At 40.5% G+C, this 18,823-nt stretch overlaps 1 protein-coding gene across 2 annotated transcripts in view; it reads right to left on the bottom strand.

Annotated features, from left to right (window-relative positions):
* Nucleotides 1-2,082: 2,082 nt before the first annotated feature.
* SMG1 (SMG1 nonsense mediated mRNA decay associated PI3K related kinase) overlaps nucleotides 2,083-18,823 on the bottom strand; it is a 59,682-nt gene continuing 42,941 nt past the window's right edge. For both annotated transcript variants that reach the window (XM_074553300.1, XM_074553301.1), the window contains 22 exons: nucleotides 18,495-18,743; nucleotides 17,976-18,114; nucleotides 17,779-17,888; nucleotides 16,954-17,172; nucleotides 16,333-16,523; nucleotides 15,526-15,698; nucleotides 14,866-15,145; nucleotides 13,010-13,282; nucleotides 12,211-12,445; nucleotides 10,509-10,735; nucleotides 9,684-9,834; nucleotides 9,402-9,591; nucleotides 8,711-9,180; nucleotides 7,620-7,754; nucleotides 6,614-6,766; nucleotides 6,107-6,286; nucleotides 5,694-5,921; nucleotides 5,053-5,264; nucleotides 4,745-4,851; nucleotides 4,240-4,419; nucleotides 4,017-4,123; nucleotides 2,083-3,331 (listed from right to left, as the gene is read on the bottom strand). In XM_074553300.1, the coding sequence (XP_074409401.1) occupies nucleotides 3,254-3,331; nucleotides 4,017-4,123; nucleotides 4,240-4,419; nucleotides 4,745-4,851; nucleotides 5,053-5,264; nucleotides 5,694-5,921; nucleotides 6,107-6,286; nucleotides 6,614-6,766; nucleotides 7,620-7,754; nucleotides 8,711-9,180; nucleotides 9,402-9,591; nucleotides 9,684-9,834; nucleotides 10,509-10,735; nucleotides 12,211-12,445; nucleotides 13,010-13,282; nucleotides 14,866-15,145; nucleotides 15,526-15,698; nucleotides 16,333-16,523; nucleotides 16,954-17,172; nucleotides 17,779-17,888; nucleotides 17,976-18,114; nucleotides 18,495-18,743 (4,287 nt within the window). In that variant the 3' untranslated portion in view covers nucleotides 2,083-3,253. The remainder of the gene's footprint in view (nucleotides 3,332-4,016; nucleotides 4,124-4,239; nucleotides 4,420-4,744; nucleotides 4,852-5,052; nucleotides 5,265-5,693; nucleotides 5,922-6,106; nucleotides 6,287-6,613; nucleotides 6,767-7,619; nucleotides 7,755-8,710; nucleotides 9,181-9,401; nucleotides 9,592-9,683; nucleotides 9,835-10,508; nucleotides 10,736-12,210; nucleotides 12,446-13,009; nucleotides 13,283-14,865; nucleotides 15,146-15,525; nucleotides 15,699-16,332; nucleotides 16,524-16,953; nucleotides 17,173-17,778; nucleotides 17,889-17,975; nucleotides 18,115-18,494; nucleotides 18,744-18,823) is intronic.

The following is an 18,823-nucleotide window of genomic DNA, read 5'->3' as shown; positions in this document are numbered from 1 at the left end:
CACTAATAATTCCAGTTCAACACACCCCAGCAACCCATTTGGCAGAGCCATGCTCACATCATGGCTTTCCAAAAGGGGAGAAGGAAGAGAGGCAAACAATCAACTCCATTTTCAAATTTTCATCTCAACCATGAGCCTATAGAATTGTGAGGGGGTAACAAAACTGCTGAACAAATGTGGAATTTGGCTTTGAGAAATCACTTTATAGCATGGTCCCTTGGTTAATATTTACTGCAGGTAAGCAGCAGGTACAAAATTGCCCTCAATTGAATTGTTTGACTCCTATAGCTTCAGCTGGTTTGTATGTACTTAAAGAGGTGATTCTAGACTTGCATTATTCTAGGTGTGGCTCACTGCAGAGAAAATAAACACCAGTTCTACTGAAAATAAAGGAAGGACCCTTATGTCTTTGTAAGAAGCATTTTTTAAGAGAATATAACTAATTCAGTCTTATTTACTATGCAGGATGTGTGAGCAGAACCTGAATTTTAGGTTTCATCAAGACTGTTCCAACCTCCCATACTGTCAACATTTCCAAGAAAAATGTGTCAGCACACATGTGAACAGTGCCAGTCCCACGAGCTCCAGCACATCTGAGCTGTCTCCCTTGCATTAGTTATGCAAATTTAAATCTCTAGAGAATCCTGTTCTAATTTGGGGTTTGGTTTGTTATTTGTTTGTATCAGGCACTTTTATTCTTCCCTGTAATTTTCACAACCCACACAGTGTTGCACAGAAGGAAATTAAAACCACATATCCTTTTTTATTTTTTAAAACTTTATTAAATTACGCAGTAAGAACCCATCTCCACACAAGTGTTTCATTTCTGGATGGCAGAGGTATAATACATGAGCCACAGGTGAGTGCATTACCCCTCCCTTCCCCCCAGCTTCCAAGAAACAAAACAGCAGGTACAACACACTCCTGTCACTACACTTCTCCAACAGATTGTTCATAAGGTCATTTTGAACTGGAGAAAAATGGAAAGGACCAACAGTGCCAAGTGTCCTGTTGTGCACATGAATGTTCTTCACTGCAGCATTCCAGCAGCGTTCCCGCGGCGAGCGTGGCAGAGGGTCAGGAAGCGGCGGCAGTGGAATGCGTTCGCACGGGGACTGGTAGATGCAAAGCCTGCGACTTCCCTAGAGGTAATCAGGCAATCAGAGTGCAAGGAAGGCCATGTGACTGTTGAAAACTGTTACACTTCAAAGTGCATGTCCACAAAAAGTTGGCAACAGAGGAGAAAGTGAATTCTAAGACCTACTGCGGAGGCAGAGCAGTCAGCATAGTGCAAATACTGAAAGGAACAGAAGTTTGCTGGCATTATCCAAAAATCACCAGCCAAGCTTCCTACTCAGATGAACTGCTGCAAACCCTTTCAATTAAATTAATTTTATGCCAGTAGTGGGCTTGGCTCAAATCTTTTAATACTTGGATTTTGACTGAAAAATGCTGTATTGAAAGTGTGGTTTTACTCTGAAAAGTGACTAAAATGGCATTAAGGATCTTCCCACAATTTTCAGCAACTGTCCATAATGAATTCACCAAGTTTACAAAAGAGAAACTTTTTATACAGAGCTACAGCGAATTTATCTGGGTTCAGAATGCCAGAGTGCATTTCTGCTTTAGCTATCAGCACCTTTACAATTCTGCAGTTGTAGCTGAATTCTGTGGGGTTTGTTTCTCTAAGAAAAGGAAGTTGCCTTTTCCTAAATGTGTCCTGCTTAAAAAATAAAGCAAGAAGGCTTTCAGACAACCAGCAGACAAGCAGGACCTTGATCCAAGGAAGATGATGCCATTTTTAGAGAGACTTTTCTGACCATAATCACACTTTGAGAACTGATTAAAAAAAACCTTGGTGGAAGATTCCTTATGGATGCATTACTGAATAGCCATCAATAGAAGAAATATGGCAAAGGAAAACTACTTTGCAGAAATCTTTACAGATCCAGTTGAACAAAAATTTGAGAGTCCTTCATTTCTTGGATTATATGTATACCCCTGTGAAGTGAAGCACTAGAATTTACAAGTGTGAACTAAAAGGATTAGGAAAATGAAGTAAAAAGCATATCACTCTACCTCCACCAGAACATCACTTTATTGTTTATCTGTCATCAACAATGTAAAACTCCACTAGATACTCTATCCTGGTTTTTAAAAAGGTAAAGATTACATTGGATTAGCTACGTCGTAGGAAAGAAACTACAGCAATCACAGTAGAATGAGATTGGAGGGACAATTTGAATTACAAAAAAGTGTACACTGCAAGCAGAGGGAAGTGCACATTAAATCAAATGCCTGTAGGAATCATTACTCTTAAATGCACAGTGACAATTTTGAGAAACTGTACATAATAGAATCACAAAAATTACTTTAAAATAACCAAAATTACATTTTGCGTTTGACCATCCAACTCATAAGTAATCGTTGATGTTCTGTATTTTCAGTGCTTTTGGAGAAATTGTTTACCAAACAGAATTTAAGTTGTTAATTTGACTAAACTGTGAAGTAGAAGGATTGAAATAAAAAGTATATTGGAAGTACGCCTAACCTACAAGAATAAGCCAAGAGGGGTGTATGCGAGGAGAGGCTGGGAGGGAGGAGTGAAAGGAAAGAGGAAAGGGAGAAGAGAACAAAGGCTTTTTCTTCTATCTCAGAAGTTCTTCCAATGCAGCGTGTATCTGATGTACAGCTCTTTGCTTTCAGTCCATTTCTGAAGTTTACGTTTTGTAGCCTTTTCCCGTACTAACTGGTCAACTCAACCAGCACTGCTGCCACAGAACAAGAGGAACGAGGATCTGAACGCCTCAAATCTGCCCTTTCTGTGATTTCTTCATGGCCCCATTTTTCTGTTTTTCTTTGAACAGGGTTCGGTGTTTCCTGAATTGTTCACAGGGTCAGGTGGAATTGAGTTCCAAATCACTCTGCCGTTTGTAGCATCCTGATTTCTTTCTGCAGCTGACCCCCAGACACGTTTGCAGTTCTTCCGTAGCAGAAAGACAAACCGTGTTGCTCAAGCGGTGAGCGTTCACCCTTGACCGTGGGGGTTGCAGACCATTGTGTTTAGCGTATCCCTGAGTGCAGCTATCCTGCAGGATTCACTTCCCAGTGCACCGAGATTTCCTAGGTTTCCTCAGATTAAGCCCCAGTATGCATCACCACCGACTGTGGTGCGGCTACGGATGCCTGAGGCCGAGTTGATTCTGGTGGATGTCTGACCTCGCTGAACCAGACCGAGCTGCTGTCTCCCTACTCATACCCAGGCAGTCCAACCTTCATACAGCTGAGCCAAGTTATCTAGATTAGTTGCTTCCTTAATCACAAAGTCAACCTATTAAAAAGGTCAAACAAGGAATTAAAAATAAGCTAGAATTTTAAAAGTGTTTAAGTGATCTTAGAATTTACTGTCGAATGCCACCTGTAAGTATTTCACTGAAAAAAATCTGAATTAACTGTAGACATAACTTTGTGCAGTCCACATTAGAAACAGGAAGCTGTACTGCAAAAACAAATCACATTATCATCTCATTCACAGCCCCTATCTTGGAAGTAGCCACACCATTCTCAAATAGATGTGGACAACTGACTCTGTGTGTCCCCTGACTCCGTTGCCCAGAGACAGGAGTTGTGTGTTGTGTCAGTGAACACAGACAAGTTCTGTCCCTCGGGCAGCTGGACAGATCTCATGTTCTCCCTGGCTACCAGCAGCTGTGGAATAAATGTTAGCTTAGTGACAGACAAAAGACAATTTTATCTGATTCATGGCTCCACATAAACCTCCCATACAAAAAACAAAAGCATATGAGAGTAAAAAAAAAAAAAAAGCAGCAACACAAGGCAGCAGCAATACAAGGCAGCAGCAGCAACCTTGATTTGCACTGAAATAGCTCCCTTCCCCAAAAGAACCCCCATTCACACCAGGATTTCAGCCCTGAAGGCACAATTCAGCACACACACCTGCTAATTAGCATGTATTTAAAGCAAGGACCACTTCTGGAACTTTATTTTCAACTCACCTGTTCAGCCACAGACATTCTCCTGTTGGGATCCACATCTCGGCCCTCTAACTTGGCTTTGACCCGCTTCCACACGCTAACTGCGTAGGAATTCCTCTCCTGCACAGCTACAGGTACAAAACAAAGTTAATGCAACTTGACACTCCTGCACAGAAACTCACTGAGGCATTTTTTTGTTGCTGTCAGTGGTAGGGCTGTTGGTTTCTTTGAGGTTTGTACTTACCTTTTCCTGTTTTAGGGTCCCTGGCTGTCTTTTTGGGACTACAAGCAACACTTTTGCCAGTTCCTGGGACTGTGTTTGGAGGAGTATCTGCTGATGTTGCAAGATTTTTCTGAATTAGCTTTCTTGCATTCTGTGACATCACCTCTGGCTGAGTTTTCTGCCCTGTATTGCTACGTACAGCTGTAAAGAAAATTTAAAAGTGCTTAAAGTCTTCAAAATAATAGCATTTTATAGAGGCAAGAAAAAGCACAATTAAATGCATAGCAAGTAGACCTATCCGTTTTTCAGGAAAAAATGCATTTTAAATTTGCATTTTAAATTCTGCACCAGTTTTCCATCTTTCAATTTTCTAATTTCTTTAGTTTCATAAACAAGTTCTATTCCACTGCTAAGAATTTATTTATATTAAGCAAATTGTCTGTATTTCAAAGTTCAGTAAGAGCTATGATTCCCTCTCTAATATCAATTCCTGGTGGTTTCATGTTTGTACTTGTGCAAGTATTACCTGCAGCAAAGGTTGGCTGATATGTAGCAGCTGAAGTTGGGCTGGAGCACTCATTTGCTGTATCCGTGACTAAGGGTGATGCAAACCCCACCAGATTATTGTAGACACTGGGAAACATAATGGAGTTGGTAAATACTCATGCAACTACTTGACTTACTGAAAACCCAAAAATTCAATTAATCCAAATTTTGCAAGAAGATTTCTGAGTTCTAAGAAAATCATCAAGCATGTGCTCCATGATATGCTCCTGCTACATGAAAGCAGGTCTGAAAAATGCCTTTTGTTACCTGAGACAAGGTAACTCTTACCTTTGGCTCTGTGTTTTAAGTTCTTTCAAGGTGGGAGTTATCTCCTGCAGCATTTCAACATGTTCCTGACTGCGGACTTGACCCATAACCTGAACTAATGTAAACAGAACTGTCTGAATATTATCTTGCCATGATTTATATTCACCCAGGAACTGCCTAACACTGTTCTCATAGGGAACATCTTCACCATCTGCCAGAGCCGCTTCTTCATCCTGTAACCAAGATGTGCAAAAAGGTCAGCTGCCATATTTTGGCTAAGAGAATGAAATAGAGATTTCTAAGCCCTTTCAGTCCTTCAGTTTGTCATATGATTAGAAATAACTGTAATTTTCAGTAGTTATGTATGAAGAAATAAATCTTTAAATTATAAAATCTTTACAGATTTAGAACCAAAAGGAATTATAAACACAATGTTTCAACTGCCAAGAGAGAGAAAAGGTTCAGTTCAACCAAAGCCTGCTAAGGCTAATGCTAGAAAGTTTTATGAATTCTTAAACATGAACTTTATGTCTTGAATTCCATATACACAAACATTTTACTGTTTCTAGATACTTTACAAAGCACATAGCTACAACTGTTATTTTTCTTAAACTGTACTGACACAGGTTTGAGGAATAAATTTAAGGATGTTTCAGGCATACCTTAGCCATAGCTTTCAGTAGATGTTTGACATCTCCAAGCTGTCTGTTATGACCCGTGAGCACAGTTTTAATACTATCCACCAGATTCTGAATTGTTTCACAAACTGTTTCTATTTGCTGTTCTCTTTCTGTTTGTACTGTTCTCTGTGTAGATATCTCCTGGGTCAACTGCTTGTGAGCTGAGTGAAGCCATTCAGAGCTGCCAATAGGATGTTCGAGACCAGTGCCCTAAAAATAACAGAAACATTTCTTTATCTGTACCCAGAGATAAAACACACTTGCTGTGTAGACAGCACTGCCAAGTGTTTAACTGCCAGCATGAACTCTGCAGCCAGGCAACCCAGAGAATGAAGGCAGAGCTGAGAGCTCCCTGCAGGGACTCTGAGGGGTTTCAGGCCCTGCCCTGTGCTCACCACCCTCTGCAGCAGGCGCAGCTCCAGCTCGGACACGGAGCTGTTGAACTGGGAGGCGAAGGAGCACATCTGCTGGCAGCGCTTGAGGAGGTCAAACAGGGCAGCATCCAGGTTCAGGGCTTCTGCTGTTCTGGTGCGCAGACTCTCAAAGTGAATGATATTACTGCAAAGGAAAGTGACCTGGAAAGCAAACAGTGAGAAAAATTATTTCACTTCAACTGCCTATTAGACAAACACTGTTTTTTCCATGTGCTTTGAAGTGAGGATTTTAAACAGACAGAAACTGCTCTGTTACAGTTGCAGTATCATCCCAGGGTCATCCAACCCTGCAGCAATTCTCACAAAGATTATTCCTGTTGCTTTCAAGTGGGATTCCCAGAAGTATTTGATTATCTATTCTTGCTCTTTAGATGCAGAGCAGAAAAATATCTTCTACATAAACCTCAAGTAGGGAATGAAAAGTGAATACACTCATGGAATCAAGAGTACTGGACTTATCCATAGTACCTGGCTTGCTCTTTGACTTTCTTTCAGTACAAGGTTTCTTCTTTCAGCAATAGTGGCATCAAAATCTTGCAAGACTGGGGCCAGTGCAGGATTAGCACCTCCTGCCCATTTTAAACGCTGCTCAATACTTGCTTCAAGTGCTGCTAGTTTCTCCTGCATTGGGGAAGAAAAAAGCCCATATAGATAATTCACAGTGATATACAGCATTCCAAGCCTGGCTTTAAATAAATTATGCATATATAACACATGCAGACATGCTTATGCCATATATGTAAAATACGTTGTAATTCATGATTGACAAATGTTAGTTTATGCTGTTTAAAAGTTTATTTCCAGTACACATCACAACTGGATTTGACTGTTATATAAAGCCTACCTGTCTAGACTTTAACTCACCAAAAAAAAGCAAAAGTAATCAGATTTCTAGACTAAGAATTATATAACATCAAAGCGTCCCTCCATTATTTTGCAAATACTTCAAGAAATTATTATAAACAGTACCTTCACAACTAAAAAAGGAAATTAAAATTCAGGAAGCTAAGCAGTATTTAACAAACAATTAAACATTCTCTATTACTGGCACCAAAGGAATCTAAAATACTGAGCAAAGCCACAGCATACAAACCTTAACACTCAGAAAAATAAATCTGCCCATTTCTACAAAGGGAACTTCTGACATTTAGCTATGAAAAATGATAGTAAGGATTATCTAAGGCACACAAACTTAAAGAAAAGGAGCATCAGTAGCCTTCAGAAAGAAAGATACTTTGCAGAAAAATACAAATCTGTGAAAGACATTTACTGCTATTCCAAAGAAGATTTTGGATGAGACAGCAAAATCAAACAATGTAACAGTATCCATCAGACAGACTGAAAGAGATCAGTGACAACACCCCCATATTTGTGTAAGACAGCAAGCCATAATTTGAAAGTGGCAGATGATTTTGCAGTTTGTGTTTGCCACATTTCCATGTGCTGCTGGACAGCCCTCCCCAAACAGCCATACCTGGACCGTGGCAATGGAAGCTTCAATCTGACTGAGCGTGTGAAGTTTCTTTTTCATGTTGTTTAAAATTGCAGAACGAGGTGGAGTGACAGAAATAGCCTGGGGACGATTGATGAGCAGATCTTCATGCTGCCACTTTAAGAAAGCAACAGCAATACTTGATTATCAATATTGCTCAGCACAAAATACTTTACATCATAAACAGCAATTCCAGTGCTCTGGTACCCTTTATCAACAAGGGCACTTAAAAGAGCTGCACGTCAGACAGTACCAGAAGAGCTCAAAGTCCTAAATCATTCAAGAGCATTAAATTATACAAGTAGTTGTAAATTATGTTTTGCTGGCTTCGATGTTTATACCATTAATCAGATGTGATTTACACACATCTTTTTAATCTAAAGAAAAAGCCATCAATATTCAGAAACAATTCACTTGTGATACCTTAAAACCAAGACAATTTTGCTTACTGGTCTATGAAATGGTTTAACAACTGACCAGGAGAAAGCCTTGTCCCTTATAAAATTAAGATCTCTAATAGTACAACACAACTGGATACTTGTGTAAAGGTACACAATAGCATTTATCTAAAGCCTCAGAGGAGCATTTTTCAGGACTGATACTGCTGCTATTTGTATTTTTAATGAAGCAAAGAGTGGAGCAAGGAGACAATCAATGCATTAAAACTTTGAAGGAAAGGTACAAAATGACATTCAGCACCTCATACCCTCTGTTCTAAGCCATCTCCTCCCTTCAAGTCATAATCTGAGAAAAAGGGGGAGAACAGGACAGCATTGCTGGTAAGAAAGTCTGAGAATGACCTATTTTCTAAAAAACAACTTAATAGCTATTGAAAAAAATTACATGTTTTGATTCAAAAAAATTTATATGTTGCAGAATTTGCTTCTGTAAAGCAGCCAGTGTTCCAGAAAAGCTAGCAGTAACACTGTTGTTCCTCATATATTATAACAAGAATACCTTATAAAGCCCAGTAAAATACCTTAGAACTTATTCAAGAAGATAGCATGTTTGTTGTGCTCTGACACTGTAACTCAGGCTGGTTTTGCCCAGCCCCAGCAGTGCTGGGCTCTCACCTGGAACATGGCAATGTGCAGCTGCACTCTCTGCAGGCTGGTCTTGCACGAGGAGATGCTGGTTTCCAGCCTGCGCACCAGGTCGTGCTTCTTCCAGGCTGTGTCGTAGGAGCTGGCCAGGACTGTGGCCCTGTTCATCACCAGCTGGGAGAACTTGCCAATCTGGATGTTGTGCTCCACAGCTTTCTTGCACAGGTCATCCACAGAAACTTTGCTTTCTGCTCCAAAGTCTTTAGCCTCTACTTGAGCAATGATATCGACACCCAGAGCGCTGATGAAACTGCACAAGGTCAGTCCCAAAGCTTGATTTGGAAGGCCAATTAAAAGCTGCCTCACAAAGTCTGCTGTAAAAGCCTTAATTGGCTTGGCCATTTGATCTTCACTAAAACAAGAGTTCCTGTAAAGGGCTTTCACATTGACAATTTGAACAGGTCCATTTACTGCATTCTGATCTTCAATTGAACCGATTCCTTTTAAAGGGAAAGAAATAGTACTTTTGTTATAAATGACACATTTGATGCATCTAAAAGAATAATACCCAAATTACAAACACAGCAAAAGCACAGGACTTCATTTTTAGTTGCTGCTTCCTTACCCCATATTTAGGGTAAGTTACTACTTTATGTTCTTGTGAACAGGATGAGAAGTGGATAAAGGCACACTGAATATTTGATAACATTTATTTATTTACCTGACAGTGTCTTAGAAAAGGTACCACAGAGCCTGAAAAATTCTTTAATTGTTTGCAGTCTCTTCAGAAAGAAGATCTCCTCCAGCACTTGCCGATTATTGTCATCATCAAAGAAGTTAACCTGGGTGCTGCGGGCTTCCCTGATTATGTCAATCTTACGCCAAGCAAGAGGTATCTCCATCTTGTTTAGCTGAGCAATGTAAAGGAAATTAATTAGTTTGGCTTTTTTGGAGGTTTCCTAATGCTGACTCAAGCAGTACTCCAAAAAGAACAAATCCATACCTTTTCAATCAATAAACCAAAGGCAGTTTCCACTTGAGCAAACATTCCATCAAAAGCTACCAAAAGCATCTGACCAGCTGACATTTTGGGAGTTTCATCAACTGAACCATTTCTGGGCTGAATCAGTTCACCATACTGAGCATGAAGTACTCTTAACAGGAAAAAAAGAAAGAAAATTTACATGGTTTCGCTTAGTCCACAATAAACAGAATTTTCTTAAACTGACTGATTCCACAGATTCACTGTACCACTGATGGACCCACCACAACCGGCTCAAGGGAAACACCACTTGCAGATTTTGAATTGGCTTGTTGTGTTCCAAGCATCTACCCAGAAATTTACTGTCCCACATTACAAGATGCCCAAGTCTTTGTTTGCTCAGTGTTTTTTCTCATTTTGCTTTTTTAATCAAGTCACTGACTCATTAAGGAAAAGCTGCTCATCAAACACTCCTGATGAGGAGTGCCATGGTTACAAGCTCTCCCTTTCACAGGTTCCTCCCACAAACTAATGAACAAGTTCTTATTTTTAGTATCCTTTCACTTCAAATATAAAATCACAACTACATATTTGGAAGAAGTTGACTACCAAAAGTCAGTTTTAAGCAGATGCAAATGTAAATTGCCACATCTCCATATTTCTGTGGATATGGAGGATAAACACACAAACACAGAGGAGGAAACAAGTGCACACTTTATACCCTGCACTCTGCTGAAGGTATTCTTGGGCAAGAAAAGCCTGTACATCAAACAAAAAATAATTTTAGACAAATTAATGTTCTTCAATCTTCACTCTCTCATACCTGAACTAAAAAAAGTGATTTACCTTGCAACATCAATGTAATGAGTGTGTGTCTCCTCCTCTATACCCATAGCAGCATTTCTTAAGTAGGCTTGAAGAGATTCAACCAGCGTTTGCAAAGGGACTCCATCAGTTGTTTGCTCTATGAGATTATCCAGCTCATGGAGCATACTTTCTAAAGTGTACTCTCCTTTCATTAAGCACCTCAGTGCTTCAGGGAAAATGATTTGCCTGAAGTTGGAGTTCAATTCCTGTTGGGAAGTAGGTATGAAAAAGTAAGAACTTTTCCCCTCAAAAAAATATCACATGCAACATCTTTTGTCATTTTAGTACTACACTACCATGCAGCAGACATTATCTAAAATATAACATGATGGTGGTCAGCCAAGAGTCAAAAGTCTGCTCTTGGATCAACTTTGAAGAAATCAGGAATACATTAAACCCTGTACAAAGCCAAAGCTTTGACATTTGTAGCAATGTAACAACAACCATCTCCACAGCACCAGCAGCAATACCCGGCAGTTATCCCCAGCAGAGGCTGGGGGGCACAGAGCTCAGAATTTGTGAATTGCTTTCATCAATGTCAGCTTTTCTTTTCCATTACATAACTATAAGCAAATTAAATTATTTAATGAATTTATGATTTGCTAAACTGATTGAACTAGACAAAGAAATAGCAGCAGAAACTTGCCAGGGAGTGATAATTTTGCCACAGAAATCAATGCAAGGAAAAAAACCAGTACCTTAAGTGGCACAGAGCAATTCCCCCCAGAAGAATGCAGCAGAGGGCTAAAGGCAGCTACAGAAAGAACCAACATGCTCTGTCTCCAAGAGGAGATGAAACACACCAAAAGGATTGGTTATCTTGACTGCCAAGTGAGCAGGGAGCTCAGTGAGTACATCTTATCTAAGAGCTCACAGGGAGGACAACAATGTGTGGGTGAAAGATCCCCACTGCAATGCAGTGAAACTGCTGCCATGCACATTTCTGAAACAGTTCTGAAATGTTACAACTTCAAAGAGGGAAAAAAATAAAGTGATGAAAATCCAAATGGTGCAGCTTGAGAGGAAAATATTTCTCAAATCAATACAATGGAATCAAAAGCCTCAAAAAATCTATTTAACCAGCCACAGTTTATAAAGCACATTAGTTTTCAGCAGATATTTCACTCAGACTGCCCTTCATAGGTTTTTTATGTTTTATTAATGTGGAAACATTTCTGAATCACAAAATTATAAATGCATTTTTCTCCTACCCAATATTGGAGACAGGGGCCTGTACAACAGCTTTTCTGAGTTTATTTGAAACTATTTGATTGAGGTGAAAATAAGTAAAGTTTAGCAGGAGCAGAAAACAGAAAGAACACATTTTGAAGAGTTTGGAAGTTGATCTGGACTGCCAGCAAGAGAACAGAAAAATGAAAAGGAGACATGAAGCTGGTGTGCCTATAAAGCTGATACCAACATCTTCCTCGTGGTTACTTACTTGACAGCAGTTTTTTGTAATTTGTCATGTATAGATCTAAACAGTTTCTTATAACCAATAAAAACATAAATAACAGAAGCAAATGCCTATTCAGCTCAACCAAATACAGCAATCAGGAGCAAGACTTCTGAAAAAAATCTCAGCAGCATCATAGACAAACATTTAGCCCACTAAGGAAGAATCTATTAAGAATGACTTCGCTGAAGCTTGAAGGATGGGGAAAAGTAACAAAAGACTCACCTGAAGTGAGATATATACTCCATTGGCTAAGTGAACAGCTTCTGATGCTTCCATGGGGTTGGGAATGTCCAAGTCCTGGGGTACAAGATGGCACTGCTTCAGCAGCTGCACGAGGCACGTGACATTGCCACTCATGCTGCAAAGCTCCTCCAGGAACCAGGCTCCATCTCTGGATGTCAAATCAACCAGCTGCTCTCCGGCACTGGACGCTGCACCTTCCATCATCAGGTTTCGCCTGGATGAACAGAGACACTTAGACACGGTGCCTGCTGCTGCTCTCCTCACAGAATCCATCAATGACTGTTCCTGTCATGTGGCCTCTGTAAGAATCTGTGTCTCTTGAGCTGTTGTCTGAGTCCACTCTGGCTAGCCATGGACCCTGGCCCACGCAGTCTTACGTGGACAAAAAGAAACGCTCTTCTCCATGTGGGGACGAGTGTCCTGTTTATTGGCCTGGGAAGGGACACTTCAGGCTCTGGTGATCTCCCAGGTGGAAAAGAGGGTGTGACCTTCTTGCAGGAGACCTTTATACCCGAGGGAATGGGGGCAGGGGAAGAGAACCATATCCAGTGGGATACCACTGAGGAGGGGCAGGGAGAGGGGTAACCAGAGCCCAAACCACCAGGGGGGTAGGTCTAGCAGAGGGAAAGACCATGTGATGGGAGAAGAGAAATAACAATCTACATGACATAACATACTCAGTACAAATTTCCAATCACCCAGTGCAAAACAACAACTAAACAAACTATTTAGTGCAATACAACAGGCCTCCAGCAGGAACTCTACCCAGGGAACTCACCTGGTGAGGGCGCAGAGAGCAGAGATGATGACGCTGGCCAGGCTGAGCGAGCCCTCCTCGCCGTTCTCGTGCAGGAACACTTTGATGCAGCGCTCGATCTCCTTGAGCTGCTCCTCGCACACGGGCACGGTGACGGCCTCCTGCTTGAGGCGCTCCACCTGCCGGATCAGGCGGCTGTTGATGTCGGCCGCGTAGCGCTGCAGCGTCATCTCCGTGGCCGTGATGAACTGGCACACGCTGGGCGCGGGCTGGGGCGCGTACTGCATCTCGTACCTGTGCAACACACACACACTGACCACGCTGCCCTTCTCTCTGAAAGCACTGCCCTGCTTTCTGCTCTGCAGGTAGGAAAAACTCCATGTTCTGTAGCCATGATATTTTCTGAAAAATGCCTTTGCCAGGATTTTTTTCCTGAGAAGCTGAGAGGCCTCAGAGGAAAAAACAACAATAATTATCTGCTGCTGTGGAATGCAGCAGGTGCATCTTTGATTGGTCTGACGTGGTTGTTTCTAATTGATGGCAATCATAGTCCAGCTGTCTTGGACTGTCTGGTGAGTCACAAGATTTTATTACCATTCCATTCCTTTCAAGCCTTCTGATGAAATCCTTTCTTCTATTCTTTTAGTGTAGTTTTAATAAAAAAATATATATATCATAAACTAATAAATCTGCCTTCTGAAACATGGAGTCAAGATTCTCATCTCTTCCCTCATACTGGAGCCCCTGTGAACACCACATTTGAACCATTCCTAAATCACCTACTGTGCCCAGTTCTGGCCCCTCAGTTTGGAAAGGATGTTGAGATGCTTGAGCACATCCAGAGGAGGGCAACAAGGCTGGTGAGGGGCTTGGAACACAAGCCCTATGAGGAACGTTTGAAGGAACTGGGGCTGTTTAGCCTGAAGAAGAGGAGGCTCAGAGGTGACCTTATTGCTCTCTACACCTTCCTGAAGGGAGGCTGCACACAGGTGGGGTCAGTCTCTCCCACCAGGCAGCACTGACAGACCAGAGGACACAGTCTCAAGCTATGCCAGGGAAGGGATAGGTTGGATATTAGGAAAAAATTTTCACCCAAAGAATAATAAAGTACTGGAATGCTCTTCCCAGGGAGGTGGTAGAATCACCATCTCTGGATGTGTTAAAGAAAGACTGGACAGGGCACTTGGTGCTATAGGCTACTTGAGGTGTGAGGGCATAGGTTGGACTCTGATCTTAGAGGTCTCTTCCAACCTCATTGTTCTGTGATTCTGTGATTCTTAACTCTAAATACTGCAAGAGGTCGATGACTCCCCTAACAATGCTTTTATAAGGTCTTAAAATGCACCATATTCCATGCCTATTTGCAAGGACATAAGACAGCTGTCCTTGAAGCAAAGAATGCATAGAAGACAAAAAGAAAGGAAAGAGATTTCAGAGGAAATGCTCAAATATAATCTAGATCTCTTAAGTCAAGCCATAATAATGTTGAAACAACTTGATTTAACAAGACAAAAAGAACCAGACACTACTTGAAAATCTACTAGATTAAAAAAAAACGTTTCCTTATTGATTTTTAAATACTAGAAGTTTCTAAAACTCAAACTATCACTACTCTGAAGCCACAAAGGTGAATGCTCCATTTGTTCATTACAGGACAATGCTACTTGATTTTCTTGTTGAAGTACACAGATTAAATTCTGGAACGGTATTTTTAAAGCAGTTTTTCATATTCACTCTAAATTTCTAGAATTACAACTTAATGTTGGTTTGCTTTATAATTAGATAGGTCCTTACAAAAGTATTTATTTAAATGATAAAATTAGGGTAGTAGCTTGAAAATTATGTTCTTTGAACAAGCCATTATTCTGTCAACTTACTTCCTAAAGATATCCTGACATCTCTCTATTGTCATGTTACAGATGAGCTCTTCCATCCAGGTTTTCCACTGCTCTATTCGGTGCTTCTGGAACACAGCCTTTGGGTACTGCAGAGCCACTGTTGCATAGTTGTGCAGCTGTTCCAGGCAGCCACGTAACACAGATCTTCTCTGCTGCAGAAAAGCACCAACCTCTCCTTCCAGCTGTTCACACTGGCTGATTAGATGTGCCTGGCCTGCATTTTGCAGAAATGCTGTTGCTGGGACATAACTTGGAGGACCTTTTAAGAAAGAAGGTTATAAATAAAGATATGTCTGAAAACACATTTTATACCATACAAATACTGAGCATTAACACTTTTTCAAATTTATTTTTTTTAAACTTGTGATAAAGGAAGCATAGAGAATTCATATTGAGAATTTTGAGCACAAGGTAAGAGAATGTAATGCCCAGATAGGATAAGACAGACAAGTTCCTTCAGACAGCTTGGCACTGAAACCTTGAAGTGCTCTAAACCACCCTTCAAATAAGCCCCTTTCTTTTAACTTATTACATACAGATCGTTGCCTTTAAGTTAGAGGATACTCATAATGCCTCCTGATATTAAACTCAAGTTATTTTCAAACCATTAAAACCACCCTCAGAAATATAATTTTGTACCTAGGTCCATTTGTGTGCTGATTTCTTGGAGCAGACTTGCAAGTTGTGTTGCCTCTAAATTACTGAAGGCAGTTTGGTAATGGGTTATCCACTGCTCAAACTCATTCAGCTTCACCTGGATGGCTTCCTGGACAGCTCTTTGTTGAGACTGCAACTGTGTGTGCTCAGAATACCTGAATTATTGAAGCCACAGAATCAAGTAAGTACTATGAGAAAGAAAATACTCAACACTACAGAATACAGAACAATATTGGACAATACAACTGTTAACCAGGAAATAAACATGTTCTCATCAATCACATTAAACTAACAGTGTTGCATTATTAAATAATTCTGTTTTCCTACAAACTAATTAATGCCTGTGCCTGTTCATGCAATTCTGAAATACTTGATTAATTTCAAATAATCTTCAATAATCTTGAAGATTTGAAATAATCTTTCAAATAATCTTCAAAAAAATAATCAAGAAAATATTTTTGTGCTATTTATCAATCGCTCCCTTAAGTGAATTATATTGATGAGACACCACTTTCAGAACATTCTCTCTCTTGTCTTGAGGATCAAGTGGGGAACTTGGACTAGCACAAGTTATATTGATGGAGTATGAGGTGCAGGACATAAATAAGATTATTCAGTAGGAAAAGGTTCCAGTAGTTCTGTACCAGGAGAGACCTAATTACTGCAATAGCTTTTACCCAGCTATTCACTCATGTACAGATTTCTAACAATTAACCCATAAGCACATTGCTAAAACACCATCTGTATTGAACTGTGAGATTTCTGACAGAACTCCTGGCTCCTCCATACCTGTGCTGAAGTGTGTGGGAGGGATGATCCACTCCTTCTGCACCTTCCAGAAATTCTATCTCTTCCAGTAGTTTTCCTTGCAACTTTTCTACATCTGTTAACTGCTCCTGCAGGTTCAGGTACTCTTCTAAACTACTGTCCAGTTTTGGCAGCACAGCAAGCATTTCATCTCTGTTCTTAAACCAGTTAACCTGCAATCAAGACACAGATGTTACCAACTGCACTAAATCCAACTGGCAGCAGAAGGTAAGGATATGGCAGAACTTAACCCTTCAACAATGCCATTCATCTAGCACTGCTTCCAGTGCTACAACTGCCAAATCTTAACAGACATTCTTTATTTAAACTGCTCTCTAAACCTCTATTGTTATTCTCCTAGCCCAGATTCAAGCAAAGCACTAAAACATATTTTAGAATTAAGCATGCAGAAACTGAAAATTAAATACTTGCAAGTTCAATGTAATCACCTCCCTTCACATAAACTGAATTTATCATAATAAAATTCATTAACTGTTGCTGATATATGACCCCGTTTTCCCCCTTCCCAAAATGCAAATAAATAAAATGAAAGTACAGAGTCTACTTTGGTTTAAAAATAGAAAATTATTGCAGTAAACTCACCTTTATCTCTGCCACCCTCGAGGAAAAGAGACTCCGTGTAATATCCCTTTCCATTTCCCTTTTGCTCTGTTTGTTTTCAGCCTGCTGGCCACCACCACCATAGACAGCCCCAGCAAATCCTGCCTCTCCTCCAGCTGTCCAGTCCACCAGTGGATCATAAACAAAAGCCTCCAGCAGTGTAAGCAAAGTCTCTCTCCCACGCCGCATTATATGCAGGACCTGCATCGTATTTTAAACAGACTTGTTGCGATTCTGTGTTATCCTTGCAGAGTAGTGGAAACTTAGAGACAAAACACTGCACTTGAGTGGGTACAGAAATCCACCATGGATGGTGGTAGTTATGCCTAACTACTACAGAGACAGGAAAAACACCACAGGAGGTACAAATGCAGCTAAGCCTGTAGAAGATCTAGCCTTCCACACAAACTCTATGCACAAGCCACAGACACTTAAGGAGGGAAAATCTCCCTTCTTCAGAGCATTTTTCTTTTTAAAAACATATCTGTCATGTTTTTACAGGATGAGTTCCAAAGGAAGAGGGCAAACAAAACATCTCAAAAAAAAATTCAGGAAAAACAAAACATTTTAATCTACAATTAAAAGTCCCCCTTTCACACTAAATTATAGTTGTACCACTACTGGCATGTGCATTGATCAGACAATCTCATATTTCTTAAATACCTACCACAGGGTATAGCTAAAGTAGGGCCAATTAAAATCACAGCAGAAAGGTGAAGGCTCTATAAAACAGCAGCAAAATGCAGCAAAGTTCTAAGACAGTATTTGGCCAGTGATGGCCCCCAGTTTTCAGATCTCCAACCATACCTGCTCACAAGAAAGCCTGAACACCCCCTCCACTCCTGTCACTCCCAGCGCTGTTTCAATGTTGTGTGTCATCCGGAACGGAACCTTCTCTGGCACCCTAAGGCTCTTCCCTTCAAGATAAAAAATTAAGTTGTTTCTTTTAATTGCCAAGAAAGAAAACCTTTTATTTGAATAACATAGAGCATTTTTTAAATTACCTTTTTCAAAGCAAACATTATAATCTATGTGGACAACTTCTCCTGTAGTCATATCTATAAGAACATTATCCAGATGTCTGTCTCCAAGACCAATGATGTAGCCAACCATGGACATAACTGCAGTGGATCTTGCATACGACTTAAAAGAGAGTTTCAGGAAAAAATTATTTGTGGGAATCCTCTGCCAACACATTGGACTGCCTACCATCTTAAAACATTATTTTAAGTGTAAGTGTAAAACAAATCAAGCCCAACTTATTCCAAGCAGTTTTCTATTTGTTGTTTGATGGTATCTCACAAGAGTTTTCATTTTATTCACTGATAACTCTAGTATAATAACATAGACTTATCTGGTCTATACCCATGTTTAAATTCAATGGCACAATTGCCAACATTTCATCAGACTCACAGCAGCACCAGCTCTCCAAACTCACAAGTACCACGCCTCAGGCAGTTGGTGCCCCACATCCCATTAAAACCACAGCCTCTCCTATGTAAAATACAGCTGTTGTAACTCACCTGTGTAACTCTCCACCACTCATCTGGTGTGGTACAGGATGACCAGAGCTCCTTGGCAAGGAGATTTGGGGGAGTTGCTTCCATCAGCTCCTCCAGAACAGCCCTCATGACATTCAAGGGCCAGTCACGACGTGACACGTCGAGACTAAGCCCAACTGCCTTTAGAGCAGGTCCAATTTTACTGTAGTAAAGTTCACTGGGTCTAGGAACTATTCCAGGGTTCTGAGGGGTCTGGTAAGAGTCCTGGGCCTAGAAGAGATAAAAATGTTAGTGGATGTATTAGCACAGAAACATAACCCAAATTCAGTTTTGGTGAGAATGAAATATGA

Source organism: Zonotrichia albicollis, chromosome 16 (assembly GCF_047830755.1).
Source record: "Zonotrichia albicollis isolate bZonAlb1 chromosome 16, bZonAlb1.hap1, whole genome shotgun sequence".
Lineage (NCBI taxonomy): Eukaryota > Metazoa > Chordata > Aves > Passeriformes > Passerellidae > Zonotrichia > Zonotrichia albicollis.
The sequence above is the reverse complement of the archived record's forward strand: the minus strand, read 5'-3'. Positions and strand labels throughout refer to the sequence as shown.